General features: G+C 39.1%; 1 protein-coding gene across 1 annotated transcript; it reads left to right on the top strand.

The window, feature by feature from the left end:
- The first annotated feature begins 8,062 nt into the window (after positions 1-8,062).
- On the top strand, positions 8,063-12,337 carry LOC149227451 (uncharacterized). Its single transcript, XM_089380511.1, has 2 exons — positions 8,063-9,536; positions 10,143-12,337. The coding sequence occupies exons 1-2, from the start codon at positions 8,063-8,065 to the stop codon at positions 12,335-12,337; spliced, it is 3,669 nt and encodes a 1,222-aa protein (XP_089236637.1).
- The last annotated feature ends 3,908 nt before the right edge of the window (positions 12,338-16,245 follow it).

Below are 16,245 nucleotides of genomic sequence, written 5' to 3'. Positions count from 1 at the left end.
AGAAACTGAAATGGTAACATCTTCCACTAGAAAGCTCAATTCTCCAACCTTAACATCTAACCCAATGAAGTTTAAGGCAAAATCTTTGGTCAACTTCTATAACCTTGGATCTTCTCACAAAACCTGATGCAACCAGTTTGTTCAAATGCAAATCTAATTGTTGGATCTTAGTTTATCAAAGCAAGGTCTTGAGGCTCAAATGTGACTATGTCTCCTCCTTTGTGCTTCTTTCTATCTGGAGTTGTCATGACTCACAACAAAAGATGAATTCTATGGTTTTTCAATGCAATTTCAGTGTTTGGCAACTAGCGTAGCAAGTAGTGTAGTAACTATGGAATTAGGGATTTATGGCCAACTCTTAATGAAATACCTATATTAACAAATTCAAATAGAAAAACTCAATTCTCAGACCCAAATGCAGCAACTTGTTGTTCTTACCTTCAGTGGAAATTCAAATTCACAGACGCAGCGAGAAAGTGCAATGCATGAGGGAAACGGTTTCTTCATACTCTAGGGCAACAGTAACAAGGCTGTGAGACTCCAGACCATTTATATGAAATTTTCAAACTTAAGGATATAGGTGGCAAGTAAATTTTTGAATTTTTTACACAAGTAAAACATAAAACACAACGAATGTGTGAAATTGCGGCAAGTTCTTTATGCACAATAAGGAAAACATATTGAGCTAAGAGTTTGACATTTTCAAGGTTATTTGAGTGTTTTCCTTGATAGGTAAAGGAAAATTAGACAACATGAAAGATGAATCATTCAAGAAAATGCGGATTTGAAACATGGAAGTAGTGATAACCTCTTGACTTGAAGAAGTGCAACAAATGTCTATAAGCGCAACACCTCACTTGTAGACTTATCACAATGAAATCCAAATAATGTCAATAATTCTTTCGATGGAATAAAACATGGATCTTCTGTTTCTTGGATGCTAAAAAAAAATTGAACTCCCAAGATGACCAAAACCTGTCTTGAAGAACACTCGTTGTGATTTGGAGCCTTAATCGTGAAAATGTAGCAACTAAAATATGTGCATCATGTCTCATAACCGTTGTACTGTAGGTGATGTCATAGCACAATTTTAATTGACAAACTAACTAATTGCACTAACCTCGCTACTTTGTCCCAATGATGACAAAACAAGACTCACTATGACCTCACTCATGATTTTATATGAAACATCGACCCTAGACTCACTAAACTCAATCTTTTAAGGAAATGATGACTATCTTGGCATATCACTCACACATTCTAACATAATTACATCAATAATAAAATCTTAATTTATTTACATAGACCAATAACTTTATCTTTAAGAGATCAGAGCAAAAACTTTACACATTTACCAAAATAAATTTAAAAGACTAAACTTGTTTTTTGACTACTATTATATAGGACACTAAAATTGGCTCCAATGGAGATGGAATCCTCCCTATGAGGCGCCAAGAACACCATAGAATAGCAGCTTGAACATTGGGCTTTATTTGACTCTTAACCTGGCACATAATTGACTCATGACTTATTACATTATGAAAATTGGCAACAACTCATCAAAATATTAGGGCCTTCTCCTCGGGCTTCAAATTCTGGCGACAACTGCCCACACCTGCAATACTGAAAATTGGATGGCTATATACAATGAAGTGATCAAAACCAACTGATTTTAAGTAAAATAATGCTTGAGAAACCTTCCATTTACAGACCCTCCAGTAAGAAATTCTCCTATCAAATCCTACAGCAAATATGCATTACTCCCATGGAAAGTTGCAATCTTGAATGGTCCTTTCCAAAGATTTTCAAATTTTCCATGTTTACCTTCTTTGTTCCTAGCATCCCACTTTAGAACCGAATCACCAACTTGAAAATCGTCAACCTTTACCCTTTGATAAAAAATATTCTTAATTTTATTCCGGATTACTTGGGTATTGTTATATACTTCCTCTCTTGTTTGTTGCAATTGAATAATCTTATTTATTCTCCTTTGCAAGTCATTTAGCTCTACATCTACTTCTAGCAACAACTTCATTACTGGAATTCCCAAGGAAGAAGGAAAAACCACAATTGTTTTATATTCCAGTTGGAAAAATGACATACCAATTAACTTCTTAGTGTTTACTCTATCAACCCATAGTGCATAGATCAACTTCTTGTGCCATGTTTTATTATTTTCTTGTAGCAATTTATTTATAATGTTCACCAAACTCTTATTTGAGAACTCAGTTAAACCATTACCTTGTGGATAATATGCACTAGAGCGACTAAGTACAATATGATATTTATGACAAAATTCAATTATTTTCTTGGACATGAAAGCAACAACATTGTCAGTAATTATTCTATGAGGACAACCAAATCTTGAGAGAATAGTACCTTCCAGAAACTAAATTATGAATGATTTTGCTACCTTTCTAGTTGGTACTACTTCTATCCACTTTGTCAAGTATTTCATGGAATTTAAAATCCATTTGTGTTGGGCTAAAGATGACGAATGAATTTCTCCAGTGAAATCTAGACCCCACTGCTGGAAATGTGCTTCAACTGCAATTTGTTTTAGGGGTAAAGAAAATATATTCCTTTTTCCTTCAAAAATTTGACATTCATGGCAGTTTGAGACCCTTTTATAGACATCAAAAACAAGGTTGGCGAGTAAAAACCAACCCTTAAATTTTTCTTAGCTATGGCTTTACAAAAATGGTGGCCTCCACAATCCCCTTTGTGAAATTCTTCCATAACATTTTGTGCTTCATCCTCTAGTAAACAATTCAACAAGACACCTCTTGAGTCTTTCCAATACAAAAATTGATTCAAAATGCAAAATTTTACAACCTTCAATTTCAGAAATCTTGCCTTTTTTTTTGTCATTTTTGGAGGAGCTTGTAAATGTTGTAAAACATAAACTATATCAGCATACCATGGAGAGGAAAGAATTTTTTCAGATACCTATTAAGATGCTTCTGAACACTTGTCATCCGACAAACCAACTATGAAATGTATGTCCAATACACTCAAATTTGAATCAACCATTAATTTTTCCAATCCTTGACCCTTTACCAGCTTGGTAGGCTTGATCTCAACATCATACTTGAGAAAAGATGCTATCCATTTACCTCTTCTACCTTCAGGATCACAACAAAATTTGGGACATAAGCAATCACATGTGAATGAAGCACATAAACCTTAGAATCTTTCAAAGCTTTAACCAACGCATAAGCATGTTTCTCCATAATATTGTATTTAAGAGAAGAATCTGTCAAACCTCTACTAAAGAAGGCTATTGGTTGTTCATTACCTTGTTGATTTTTCTACATAAGGACTACTACAATTGTGTGTTCTGATGCAAAAGATAGTTTAAGGATAAAGTATTTAGTATAATTGAGACTAGCTAAGATAGGAGCACAAGACAAGGCTTAGTTTACCTCATCAAAAGAATTCATTGTTTCAACTATCCATCTGATTTCACTTTCCTTTCTCAACATGTTGGTCAAAAACCTTATAATTTCTACTAAGTCAGAAATGAATCTTCTCAAAAAAATTAACTCTCCCCAAAAATGATTGAACCTCCTTATTCCTTGGAATGTCAATTTTCTAAATTGCAGCAACCCTGTTGGGATTAATTTCAATACCATCCTTTGATATTTTATGCCCCAAAAATTTTCCTTCCTCCATTGAAATTTTTTATTTCTTTGGATTTAAAGATATGCCAAACCTTCTTCACTTGTCAAAACTTGTCTTAGATGTTGCAAATGATCAGAATCATATTTTGAAAATATAGTGATATCATCAAGGTAAACTATGATGAACTTATCATTTTTATCAACAAATTCAATATCCATGGCCCTTTGAAAGGTTTCCCCTGCATTCACCATCCCAAAGGGAATTTTGGCATACATAAACGTTCCCGATGGTGTGATGAAAGTTGTATTTTCCTGGTCATCAGGGTGCACCCAAATCTGATTGTAACCTAAGAAACCATCAAGCATAGGTATCCTCTTAGAGCCTACCACTCTCTTCAATATATGGTCCATTTTAGGTAAAAGATAATTATCTCTAAGAGACACTTTGTTGAGGTTTCTAAAATCAACACAAGGCCTTATTTCACCAATATTCTTTCTTACAGTGACCAATTAGAAATCCATTTTGAAAACCTTAAAGAAGCAATAATTTTGGCATCAAAATTTTTTCTCACTTATTTTTCAATAAGAGGAAGCAACAATGGATTGATTCTTCTCAACTTTTGTTAAAATGGTTTCTAATCTCGCTTGATTAAAATTACATGTTGAATAATTCTCTTACCATACACTTTGAGGTCTTCATATCCCTAGGAAAAAATATCTGAGTATTCCTTCAAAATATCAATATATTTCTATCTATATTCATGAGTCAAATATTTGGAAAGATTGACCATTTTAGGTTGTTTCTCTGTCCCTATATTGTAGTCCTCTACTTCAGTCTTTGTGGGAACTACTTTGGGGTTCTTAGCTACATCATTCTGATCAAACAACTTCTCAAGAGGGACCAAACATTTTGGTATCACATTATTCTTCAACTGTATGACCTCAAGATTTGTAACTTGATTCTCAAAATCATTTGAAACTAAAACAAAATCTTGTTGTTCATCCTCATCACAACATTTTTCATCATCTACGTGAAAACTAGAAAATTCCTATGACATTTGCAAAAAATTATTAAGTTTCTTGGCATCTTTAAACAATTGCCAATATTTTACATTGTCTGGGATTGTTGGTCTATGTTTGACTTCAATTTCATACTTCCTATAAGGATAGATAGCAACTTTAAACACACTAGCTGAGGTGGCCAATGCATCAGCTATCATATTCTTCTCTCTAGGAAAGAAAGATAAATCATATTCTAAAAACAATTGTAGCATTTTTAAGACAACATTCCTATATGCCCTCATCCTAGGGTGTTTACTTTGATACAAACCTTTAATTTGATTGATAACCAGCTCTGAATCCCCACAGACTGTAATCCTTGTTTACCCCAAGTCTTTCAAAATTTGCAATCCCAAAATAACCGCTTCATACTCAGACACATTGTTTGTACAATCAAAGGCTAACTTGAAAGAACATAAATTTCACTTGTCCACCTTTGGGCTCATTATGCACACACCAGCTCCAACCCCTTATTTACTAACTGTTCCATCAAATTCCTTATTCCAGAAGCCATCATCTTTATCTTTATGTTTTTATTTTGTTTCTTGTGATTCACTTTCCTTCTCTTCTAATATACTGACCCTATTTTGAATTTCTTCCTCCAAACAAAAATCATTATACAATATGAAAGAATCCATATCAGAATGAATTGAATAAATAGGATGGTTATTAGGCCTTTCCTTGCCACTTACCAGGTATTTCATCAAGGTTTCACTATACAATCTCCTTGAATTTCCAAAAACAGGAATCATGGCCTATGGCATATCTATCTGTAAAGTACCTTTCAATTTGCAGCCCATGACCTTGATAAAAGCATACCGAACTTTGGAGGAATATCAACAACAACTATATCCATCACTAGGATTTGTACTAGAATTTGAGTGAGAGAGACAACCAAATCCTTGATTAAACCCAAATATTTCACCTTACTCGAATCAAAGGAAAATAGGTCTTTATATGACCTTGTTATGTCCAAACCAAGCTTATCCATAATAAAATTTGGCACTAGGTTATGTGATGCACCAGAGTTTAACATTGCATTACGTAGAATCAGATCATGTACATTCAAGCTAACATAGAAAGGTGGTACATCTCCATATTGATCATATCCATCAACTTTTGGACCAAATAGAAGTTTAGGATGATCATCATTCAAATTAACAGTATCTGAAACATCTCCTATCTTTAGTGCTTTGACAATTTGACTCTTGTATGTCTCATTCTTGATCAGTTCATTAAATGGAATAGATATTTTGATTTTAGATATTTCATTTTTTAAACTAAAAGAAGATTGACCTTTATCTACCTCTTTGATCATTGTGTCTTTCTTTTCAGAAATTGCTTTTTCATAATCAACTTTCTTCTGACTGGAAGTAGGTGCACCAACTTGACCTTTCTTTGGAGGATTTACTGGAACCTTTCTGTTTCTCAAGTTATACTGTCTTTGCACTTCCATGATTGCATTTTTCTACCCCTTATTATAATATTTTGATTCCATATGCGTGATATCTTCATATTCCTGAAAGAACATGTATTGTTCTTCTTTTGTCAAAAATATTGTGTCCTTTTCTTCACCAAAATAATGCATCTGATCTTGATCATTTTATCATTATTCCTTTCGTGCTGAGGTTATTGTCTACTCGAGGGTTTAATGGTTTAAGTTTTTGCTTCTATGGCTAACATTCCTGCAACCTACCATGGTGTTTTATCAAGATTTTACCATCCAAATGTTTCAGTTTCTAAAGTTGCAGCTCTGCCAGTCGGATATACAGAAGTTTTTCAATGTATTCTCCCGGTCTGCATACATAGTCTCGCTCTATTACCTGCAATTTTCGAAATGTTAGTTCACTACCCTTTTTTTGTGTGCAGGAGCTAGGTTTCAGCGACGAGTCTGGATCCGAGGGTTTTACTATAGCTTCCACGGCCTGGTCTAATGCAGCCATTTCCTTCATAGTAATAGATTGTGCAGAAGAAGCTCGGACCTAGCTGCTGCTCTGCGCGCGCGTGCCTGAGCCTGCTCCTCGGCCTCTCTCCGCGACCGCGTATTTGCTCGACGATCCTTCCCATGGATCCACCGGATCCACCTGGAGGGGATCCGGACCTGCAACAAGCCTTTTCCAACCTGGTGAAATCGCTACCTCAGCAAAGACCAAGACCTACAGCAACCAAGTTTGTAAAGAAACTAGATGTGTTACAGGAAGTCCATTTGCCCCCGACTATTCCTCGCATGGCAGCCATCTCGCTAGCAGAGAAAGGACTAATCGGTCAATTTACAGGGTTATGGCCCTCACCCAAAACTGTGCAAAGATGGGTGGAGCGTAACTGGGCAGACAAGGTTCAAGGGAAAATATCTATAAGGTTTTGTGGCAGAGGATACTTCACCTTCCACTTTGAAACCAAGGAGGACAAGGATCTAATCTTTCGAAATGGGCCTTACTTCATGGATTCCAGAGGACTCTACCTCAACAAATGGACCCCGGACTTTGATCCCGAGCTGGACATTCCAAGTGTTGTTCCTGTTTGGGTCAGACTTCCTCATCTCCCTCTTCACTGCTGGGGAGATGACTCGGTCAAAGCAATAGGGAACGCGGTTGGAAAATATATAGATCGAAGTGAACCCAAGGATAACATGCAGGCCTGTGCGCGAATATGTGTGGAAGTTGATCTGGGACGCGGACTACCAGAGGCAATCAAACTGAAAGTAGATGACTGGTGCCATATTCAACAGCTGGACTACGAGCAGATCCCCTTCAAGTGCAAGGTATGTCACGAATATGGACATTTTGCTAATAGATGCCCAAAACTTATAGCTGTAGATTCAATAGAGCAAGAAGGACAGTGGGAAACGGTAAAGAGAAAAAAAACGAACCCATCCATGAAGCAAGCAGAAACTGAAATCCCAGGGCCTTCCCAGCTTCATCCTTCTCATCCTCATTCATCTTATCAGCCCCCCCCCCCTCATCCTCTCAGCAGCACCCTCCTCTCATCCCCTCTTCACCTCCTAGACTATCGGACCCCTCCATCCCTCCATCATCCAATCCCTTTGCTTCTCTTTCTGAGGATGACCCCGAACAGGACCCCCTCTCATCTGATCCGCATCCACATTCCTCTCCCCTCCAATCTTCTCAACCCTCTCCTGATATCAACTCCATAAGAATCACCAGAAGTTCATCAAAGGAACATGGTGCGCCCAGTGACATTCCCAAAAAGCATGGACCTGGCAGGAAATCGGCTAAGCAGCAAAGAGAAGAAAGCGCACAGAAAGATATAGCAATGGGATCCCAGACACCTATCGAATCCTACATCCTTGGACACTCGGACAAGGAAAACAACAATAAAGGCAAAGAGAGGCGGGCACCTCTCCATACCACTGGTAAATCATGATGAAGTTGCTGTCCTGGAACAGCAGGGGACTAGGGCACCCCTCCAAGAAAGCAGCCCTCAGGGAACTAATTCAAAGTGAAAAACCCGAAATCATACTCATTCAAGAGACGAAACTAGATCAGTCGGAAATCAACAGACTAATCAGCCAACAAAAGCAATACAGTGGCTGCGCCAGTGAAGCCAGAGGAGCATCGGGTGGCATTCTAACAATGTGGGACAATAGTAGATGGACTTGCAGCTTCACCAAAATCCATCAGCACTGGATCAGTGTTAAACTGGAAAGTAAGGACAATGGAGCAGAGGTTAAAATTTACAATGTTTATTCACCGAACCACTATAGGGAAAAAGAAGTTTGCTGGAATACTCTGAACACAAACATAGAAGAAGATCATGACAGCAATATTATTCTTGCAGGGGATCTAAACCTGGTCATGCACACCAATGAGAAAAGAGGAGGAAACTATAGCTCAGATCCCTTCAGAAACAGGCTTGAGCATATTATGCAGGAGAAAGAGCTAGTAGACATAAAACCTAAGAACAGAAGATACACATGGAGCAACAGGCGTCTAGGAGCTGGAAATATCATGGAAAGGCTCGACCGTTTCCTCATCAACATCGCCTTTCTATCCACCTTCTCCACCGGTCAGTCAGACATCCTCAACATCTCCGCCTCGGACCACTATCCAATCACGCTCACATTGCACAGTCAAAGCCAGCTTGGACCCCTCCCGTTTAAATATTCTCCCTTATGGAACCGAATCCCTGCAGCTAGAGACGCGGTGATGCAAGCGTGGACCCAGCACGTGGAGGGTTCCCCGGCTTTTATCTGGGAAACCAAGCTGAAGCAAACTAGGCAGGCCCTCAAATCTTGGGCTAAGACCAACTATCAGGAACCTGAGCTCATTAAAAAAGACCTAAAAAAAAGCCTTGAGACAGTCCAGCAAAACATAGAGGCGCAAGGTCTCACCCAGCAAACAAAAGAGGATGAGATTCGACTGTATACCCAGCTGAGGCAAACAGCCAGAGATGAGGAGATTAAATGGAGGATAAAATCAAGACAGTTGTGGCTGCGTGAAGGAGATAAGAATACCTCATACTTCCATAAGCAAGCTACAGTCAGGAAGGCAAGAAACACTGTGAGTATAATAAAAGACAACGATGGGAAGAGCCACGATACTCAAGATTCCATTAAAGAAGCAGCAACCGCTCACTTCAAAAACTTATTATCTGAGGATAAGAGCGATGAGGATTACTCAAGTTTTCTCCAACACATGACTAGAGATGTTACTCAAGGAATGAACAGCAAGCTTACGCAAGAAATAGAAGAGGATGAAGTACAAAAAGCAATCTGGAGTCTCCATCCGGACAAAGCTCTAGGTCCCGATGGGTTTCCAATAAGCTTTTACAGAGAATACTGGCATCTGATCAAAAAAGACCTTCTAAAGATGATTCGCTGGTCCCTTCAGAAAGGCAAATTGGGGGGCTTCACCAACTCAACCTACCTAGCTCTAATCCCAAAAGAGAACAGGCCCTCTACCTTCTCAAGATTTCGGCCCATATCCCTATGCAATTCGGCATATAAAATCATTACTAAAATCCTGTCTTCTAGACTCAAGCCTCACCTTCCCTCATTAATCTCAGAAAACCAAGGAGGATTTCTGCCCAATAGACACATATCAGACTCCATTCTCCTGGTGCAAGAAGCTATACACTCTAGCATAAGTCGAAAGGAGAAAGGCTTTGTCCTAAAACTCGACCTTGCCAATGCATTTGATAGGGTCAGACACTCCTTTCTGTTTGCAGTTTTACACAAAATGGGATTCAATTCCTCCTTCATAAATATGATCAAAGCTTGCATCTCAAATCCTTGGATTTCCCCTTTGGTAAATGGGCGACCTTGTGCTGCTTTCCAATCCTCCCGCGGTCTCAGACAAGGCTGCCCCCTGTCCCCTTATTTATTTATTCTTATGGCCGAATCCTTTAGCAAAGCCTTGGATTACAACCGAAGAGTAGGCCTTATAACAGGCATTCAATTTGAGTAGGGCACAAAGAACATCAACCACTCCCAATTTGCAGACGACACCCTCTTGATGGGAGGTGCTTCAATCACCATTGCAAGGCGCTTCAAAAAGATACTAGATCAATTCATGGATTATTCAGGAGGAAAAGTTAATCAAGTTAAAAGCTGTGTCTATGGATGGAATGCAACGAATCACACCATACATAGCATTGCAAACATTCTTGGAGTGTCACACAAGCTTGACTGGAGTCACTTCACATATCTTGGGATGCCAGTCAGTATGGGGCCTCTGAAGATCGATACTTGGAATGGAATTCTTGATAAAATAAAAAGGAAGATTCAGCAATGGGGATCTATGTGGCTGAACCCAGCAGGTCGCCTAGTACTCCTAAAATCAGGCCTGATCTCTCTGCCCATTTACCGCTTCTCTCTGATCCAAGCCCCAATGGCCTTCCATCACAAAATGGAGAAAGCTCTCAGACACTTCCTCTGGCAGGGAGGAAAGTCGGAGAAAAAAAAGTTTAACCTGGTTAATTGGAAAAATGTTATTCAGCCCCTTGAGAAAGGAGGACTTGGAATTAGATCCCCAAATCTGCTAAATTTAGCCCTCGGGGCTAAAATTATTTGGAGACTAATTACAGGGGGCTCAGCTTGGTGGAAAACAGTCCTTGAGGCCAAATATCTGAACAACCCTCGGCATAAACTGTTGGACACCAATGTCCCCAGCAGAGACAACACCAATATATGGAAATTGTGTAAGAAAATCATCCCCTTTATGGCCCAACATACTTCAAAAATACCCGGGGGAGGTGACAGCATTAGCATCTCTACTGATAGAATATCAGGCCAGTGTTCTATAGAGTCCAATATAGAAGCAGCCCCAGCAATCAGTTGGCTTAATAACAGAGGAATTTGGAATCTAGCTCAAATAACGCAGTGGGGAAATCAAACTCAAGCTTGGATAGGCTGGTCATTCCCGGACTATCCTAGAGATCTCGAAACAAGCTTCCTAGCTCTAAAGAGTCTATTGCACAGTAAAGCTCCGGTCCAAAAAGGGATAAAAGATAGCTATCGATGGGACCCTACGGGAACTCTCTACACAACCAAAGCAGGGTATCAACAATTGTGTGATAGCGCTTATCCACAGGTCATCTGGAGTCATTGGAAATTGGCTTGGAAGGCGGAAGCCCCTCCTAAAGTTAATTTTTTCTTCTGGCTCCTCCTGAAAGGAAAGATTCCAACAACAGAAAACTTAAAAAAAATGGGCATATTGGGACCCTCCAGGTGCCCAAATTGTTGTCAAGTTGAAGAAACAATGCAACATTTGTTCCTTGATTGCCAAGTCGCAAAGAAGTGCTGGAAAGATATGGCCTCAATAGGGGAGGTTGCCTGGGAACCAAAGGCATCTATAGTTGAAACTGTTCACAGCTGGAAGAAAAATTGCCCCTGGAAAGGTAAGAAGGGCAAACTAACTCAAAGAATATGGAACACAATTCCGTTAACTCTTGTTTGGTGCATATGGTTGGCCAGAAATAACAAGGTTTTTCAAGATAAAGGACACAATTTAAGAGCTATATGCCACAAAGCCAAGAGTTTAGCGGTGGAAGCAATCACCACCCGCATACAAGGCAAGATTGAGGCCACCCACTTAAGTGTCGAAGAAAGAAATCTGCTCATCTATGGGCATGGCAGCCTTATCAGTGCCCAGGCAACGAGAAAAGAGAATTTACAGCAGAATGAGACAAGTAATGGCTGGAAATTGAGACTCAAAGAAGAAGAATTTGCTCTATGGCTGAGCAACTGCAACAGGTTTCATATGTTTTTCGATGGAGCCTCAAAGTCAAACCCTGGCAAAGCAGGGGCAGGAGGTCTTATACGCAACGCTAATGGTGAGCCAATTCTCCATTTTGAATGGGGGCTGGGCGAATTATCAAATAACAGGGCCGAGGGATTGGCCCTGTTCCAAGGACTCACGCAATTGATCAGGCTAGGAATCAAAAGGGCGACCATCTTCGGCGATTCTGCAATCATAATTCGGCTCATGGTGCATAGGCAGACTTCGCCAAACACCTTATTGCAGCAAATCATCAGTAGAAATCAGATTCTCAACGACATGATGGAGGAGGTCAACTACTACCATATTTTGCGTGGCCTCAACAAAGATGCTGACAGTTATGCCAACAAGGCCTGTGACCGCCCCAAAGGCCACCTCAGCTGCAACGACATCCTGTCTACCCACCTATTGCCATGATTACGCATCCATTTCAAGTATGGGGCACCGTAACCAATAGAATCCGCAACTGCAGGCAAATCAGCAGAGCAGAGGACAGTTTAGATAAGGAAGCAAGGATCAGTATTAGGAACCAGATCGGGCAATCAGCTCAGCCCCCTTTTTTCAACCGTTCCCATGCTTCTCACGATTACAGTCAAACCACATTGTACAGAGCTGACAAGGTAGATGAGATTATACTCAGAAAATGGATTGAAAAACCTGCCCGAAGTGTGGGAAGCCATCGAACTGCAAAAAGAAAACGTCCCGCCAGACAGACCATCCGCTCCAAATCAGATATGCATTGGGCTGTGTGGACCAATTTTGGAAATATCTCTCAGGATGGCTCCCGCCCCAACTGCACAGACGCGCTATTTATATCCAGACAGCGACTCAGTCTCCTTCATTCTAGTGAGGCAATTTGTGATGGTATCCTCCCCCTTAGAGTAGATTTATTTCAAGTAGCTTCATTTCTTTCTGCAAGAGGCGTCGATCTTCAGATTCCTGGGGATTCAGAGCGCAGCACCAGTGCCAAGAAACAACTCCAAAGTTTCTGCACCAGAGAGGTGTTTGCAGTCAAGAATAGTGAGCTAATCCAGCAAAGTCTTTATATCAGAGAAGCGGATCCTATGGAGCGCCCTGAACAATGCTTCCACTGCCGCGATCTGCAGGCAGAATTTGAGGAAGTGCGCGCGCAACAAAGGGCTTTGGAAGACCAAGTTCGCAGCATAGAGGCTAGGCAGGCTGAACAAATCCGGAATCTGGAAGCAAAGCTTGATGAGCAGTGCAGAATCCTTCATGACAAATACCGCGCCGAGATGAACTTATTCCTTCACCGAGTTCACTCTTTGCACGAGCAGTTCAGCGATCTTAGTAATAGATGCGCTCATGCTGAAGAATCAATAACAATCCTCAAGTATATGATGGAGAAAAAATACAAAGAAGCTTCATCCTCCTCCAGCGCAAAACCGAACGAGGCTGACCAGAACCCGGAGGATTCTACAGCGCGAAAGATCAGTCACATAGAAATTGATTAGTAATGTGCTGCTGTTGTAAGTTTTGGTGTTTCCAGTTTGTACGAATCTATAGTAGCAAAAGATGTCTTACAGCTAGAAGAAATAGGATCAGGATCAGGGATTAGAACTATTTTGTACTCCCTTGGATCCGTAATGCTCAAGAAGCACTTAATGTATGGCAAGATGCCTCCCTCTTTCTTTTTTGAAACTAATACATAGCAACCGAACTTGTTAAAAAAAAATAATGCATCTGATCTTGATCTTCTAATGCTTCTTCATCTTCTACAAAATTTTCTTGTAAAGGAGGTCTTATTTGTTGCTGATCCCCTTGATTTCTCTATTCTCTTTGATTTATTTGAACTCGAGTTCTTCAAAAATTTGGATTTCTTACTTAAGGGGGAGCCTACTATTCTCTACTAGTTTTTTTTTTTTTTTTTTTTTTTTTTTTCAGAGATAACCTTTCAACAAGCTTTTCCATTGTTTTCACCATAACATCCAACTTGATATCTGATGAAGATGAAGCCTCCTCTTTAACTCCTTTTTCTTCAACAGATTCACTTCCACTCCAACAACATTTTTCTGCATATCCTCGAAAGTGGTTGTATTCCTTTCTCTAAGATAATAGGCAAGCTCAACATAAAATCCATCTGGGTAATGAAGCAAAGCCAAACTTGGAGGGGGTTTCATTTCAACCAATATTGAATTATACAACTTATTAAATATTGCTAAAAAATATTGAACTGAATATCTTGGAGCTTTCTTCAATTTTTCATACTCATCTAATATATACAAAGGATTCTTCTTTATTTCCCATCTAGAAAGGAATCTTTGCTCAAGCTACTGGAAATCGGCAATGCTCCCAACTGGCAAGCTTCTATACCATCTTTTGACCTCTCCTGAAAAAATCTGAGCAAAAAGTCTCAATTTAACATTCTCATGGTGTACCTCTTCTAGGTCTATGAGTTCATTCAACTTATCAAGGTGTTGTTGTGCTGTAATAACTCCTGTACCATCAAATTGGGGAAATCATTGACCATAATTTTGTGGCAAATCATGTAATGGACCTTGTAAATTCAATGGAGCATAACGAGCAACCATGACTGTATGAGATGGACTTGTACTGACTTTTGGGATCTGAAATGAGGATGAGGGAGGTAAGGAGACTGTTGTTTGAAAAATTGATGAGGAAGGATGGGTAAAAATAATAGGAATAGTAGGAGGAGAACACAATGGAATATTCAGTGGAGCAGAAAATGTTGGAGCAGAAATAGTTGGAACACAATGTTGAAATCTGGGGGGCTTAGAAGAAAATTCTTGCAGCTGATAGACAAGATGTTTTAGCTTATGAAACTGTGTCCAAATATCCTTGTCTACTTCTAATACACTTTCTTTCTGAAAAGGAATAGAGGATTATAACTTAGCTTGATAAAAAAAAAAAAAAAAAAAAAAAAAAATCTATTAGACTACTCTCTGATTTAGATTTGAATGAACCCTGTTCAAACTTCAAATCAAATTGAGTATGGTCCACTGATTCGACTTTTTCGGGCAGAGATACATATCTTCCAAAAAAACTGATGCTTGTTCCCTTTTTAGGCCTCTTTTTCTTAAATAACTTCTTTGGACTACTCAATACCTCAAGTGGACCAAGATCTCGATGATGCCTAGTATGTGCTCTTATTGAAGCCATATTTTCCTACAAAAAATGACTTGCAGCTGGTTCTGGAATCACTCACAATTGGGAAAATATTCAGCTTATCGGTTTCTAGTTCACTCACCCTCAGGAACCAAGTTTATGTCTAGTTGCATATTTCTCTAGGGAAGTTTTCAACTCTCATTCCATGGGAATGACACCACTATGTTAACACTTCGTAGTTCCTCCAAGTTGAGGAGAGGAACCAAAAGGTAACCACAAACCACTTTGAAATTGGAGTACGACCCTTCCAACATTAGAGAGGGCTCTCTCTATATGAATTTTCAGTCACTTAGGTCTTAGGCTAGGTATTAAGATCAAAGAGGAATATGTTCAACAGTTTGAAGGCAAGGAAGAGGGAAAATCCATTAGGAATACGATCATGTAAACCTAATGTTTTTTCAATGATATGATGGGAAATTTAGGAAACCTTAAACATGGGCAAGATAGGAAATCCTTATGGTGTTTTTTTATCATATTTCCTTGTATAGATGGTGAGTAGAGAAGTAGTGAAAATGGTGACACCTAAAACATCTAAGTGAGGATGAATTCTAGATGTCACAATGGAAGAAAAACATAAAGTTCTCAATAAGTTATAACAAAGCATTTCACAGAGAATTTTGAAATAAATCATGGCTTAAATAAATATGAAGATATAACATTTCAAGCATGATTTGTAACAAAATAAAAATCACATGTATAGGAGAACACATCACCATAATAATTGACACATGAATCCTTGTAAAATTAGACTTATGCCTTCATCATTCACTGAAACTTTAATGAATATGTATAATGCACAATGTTTTCTTTCCATAACCCTGACCAATGCTTTAATTCATTAACGTTACATCATATATACATCAAATACAATTAGTTCCTTCCTTTAGGAACCAAATTCCCCAAAACGATTTCAGTTTCTCCCTATAGCAGCGAAAATAGAATTAATTTCTAGAAACAAGGAATCTGTTTTGACCAAAAGAATCTTCAAAAAATTACATTTGATGCCAACAAAAAGATGGAGCTCGAACATCCAATGTAATTCAAGGTATTTTCTAGGACCACAAAAATTGGTTTGGTGAAGTTTAGACTCAAAATGCAACGTCAAATTGTTGACTGCATGGAAGATGCGCTACTCCCTTCTACAATAGAAACGCAACAACAGAAGTGGAACAAGTCAAAGG

Source organism: Pinus tabuliformis, chromosome J (genome assembly GCF_031772625.1).
Source record: "Pinus tabuliformis cultivar Carrire ecotype Pingquan chromosome J, CPIR1, whole genome shotgun sequence".
In the NCBI taxonomy this organism is placed as follows: domain Eukaryota; kingdom Viridiplantae; phylum Streptophyta; class Pinopsida; order Pinales; family Pinaceae; genus Pinus; species Pinus tabuliformis.
This window is presented reverse-complemented; position numbering and strand designations above follow the sequence as displayed.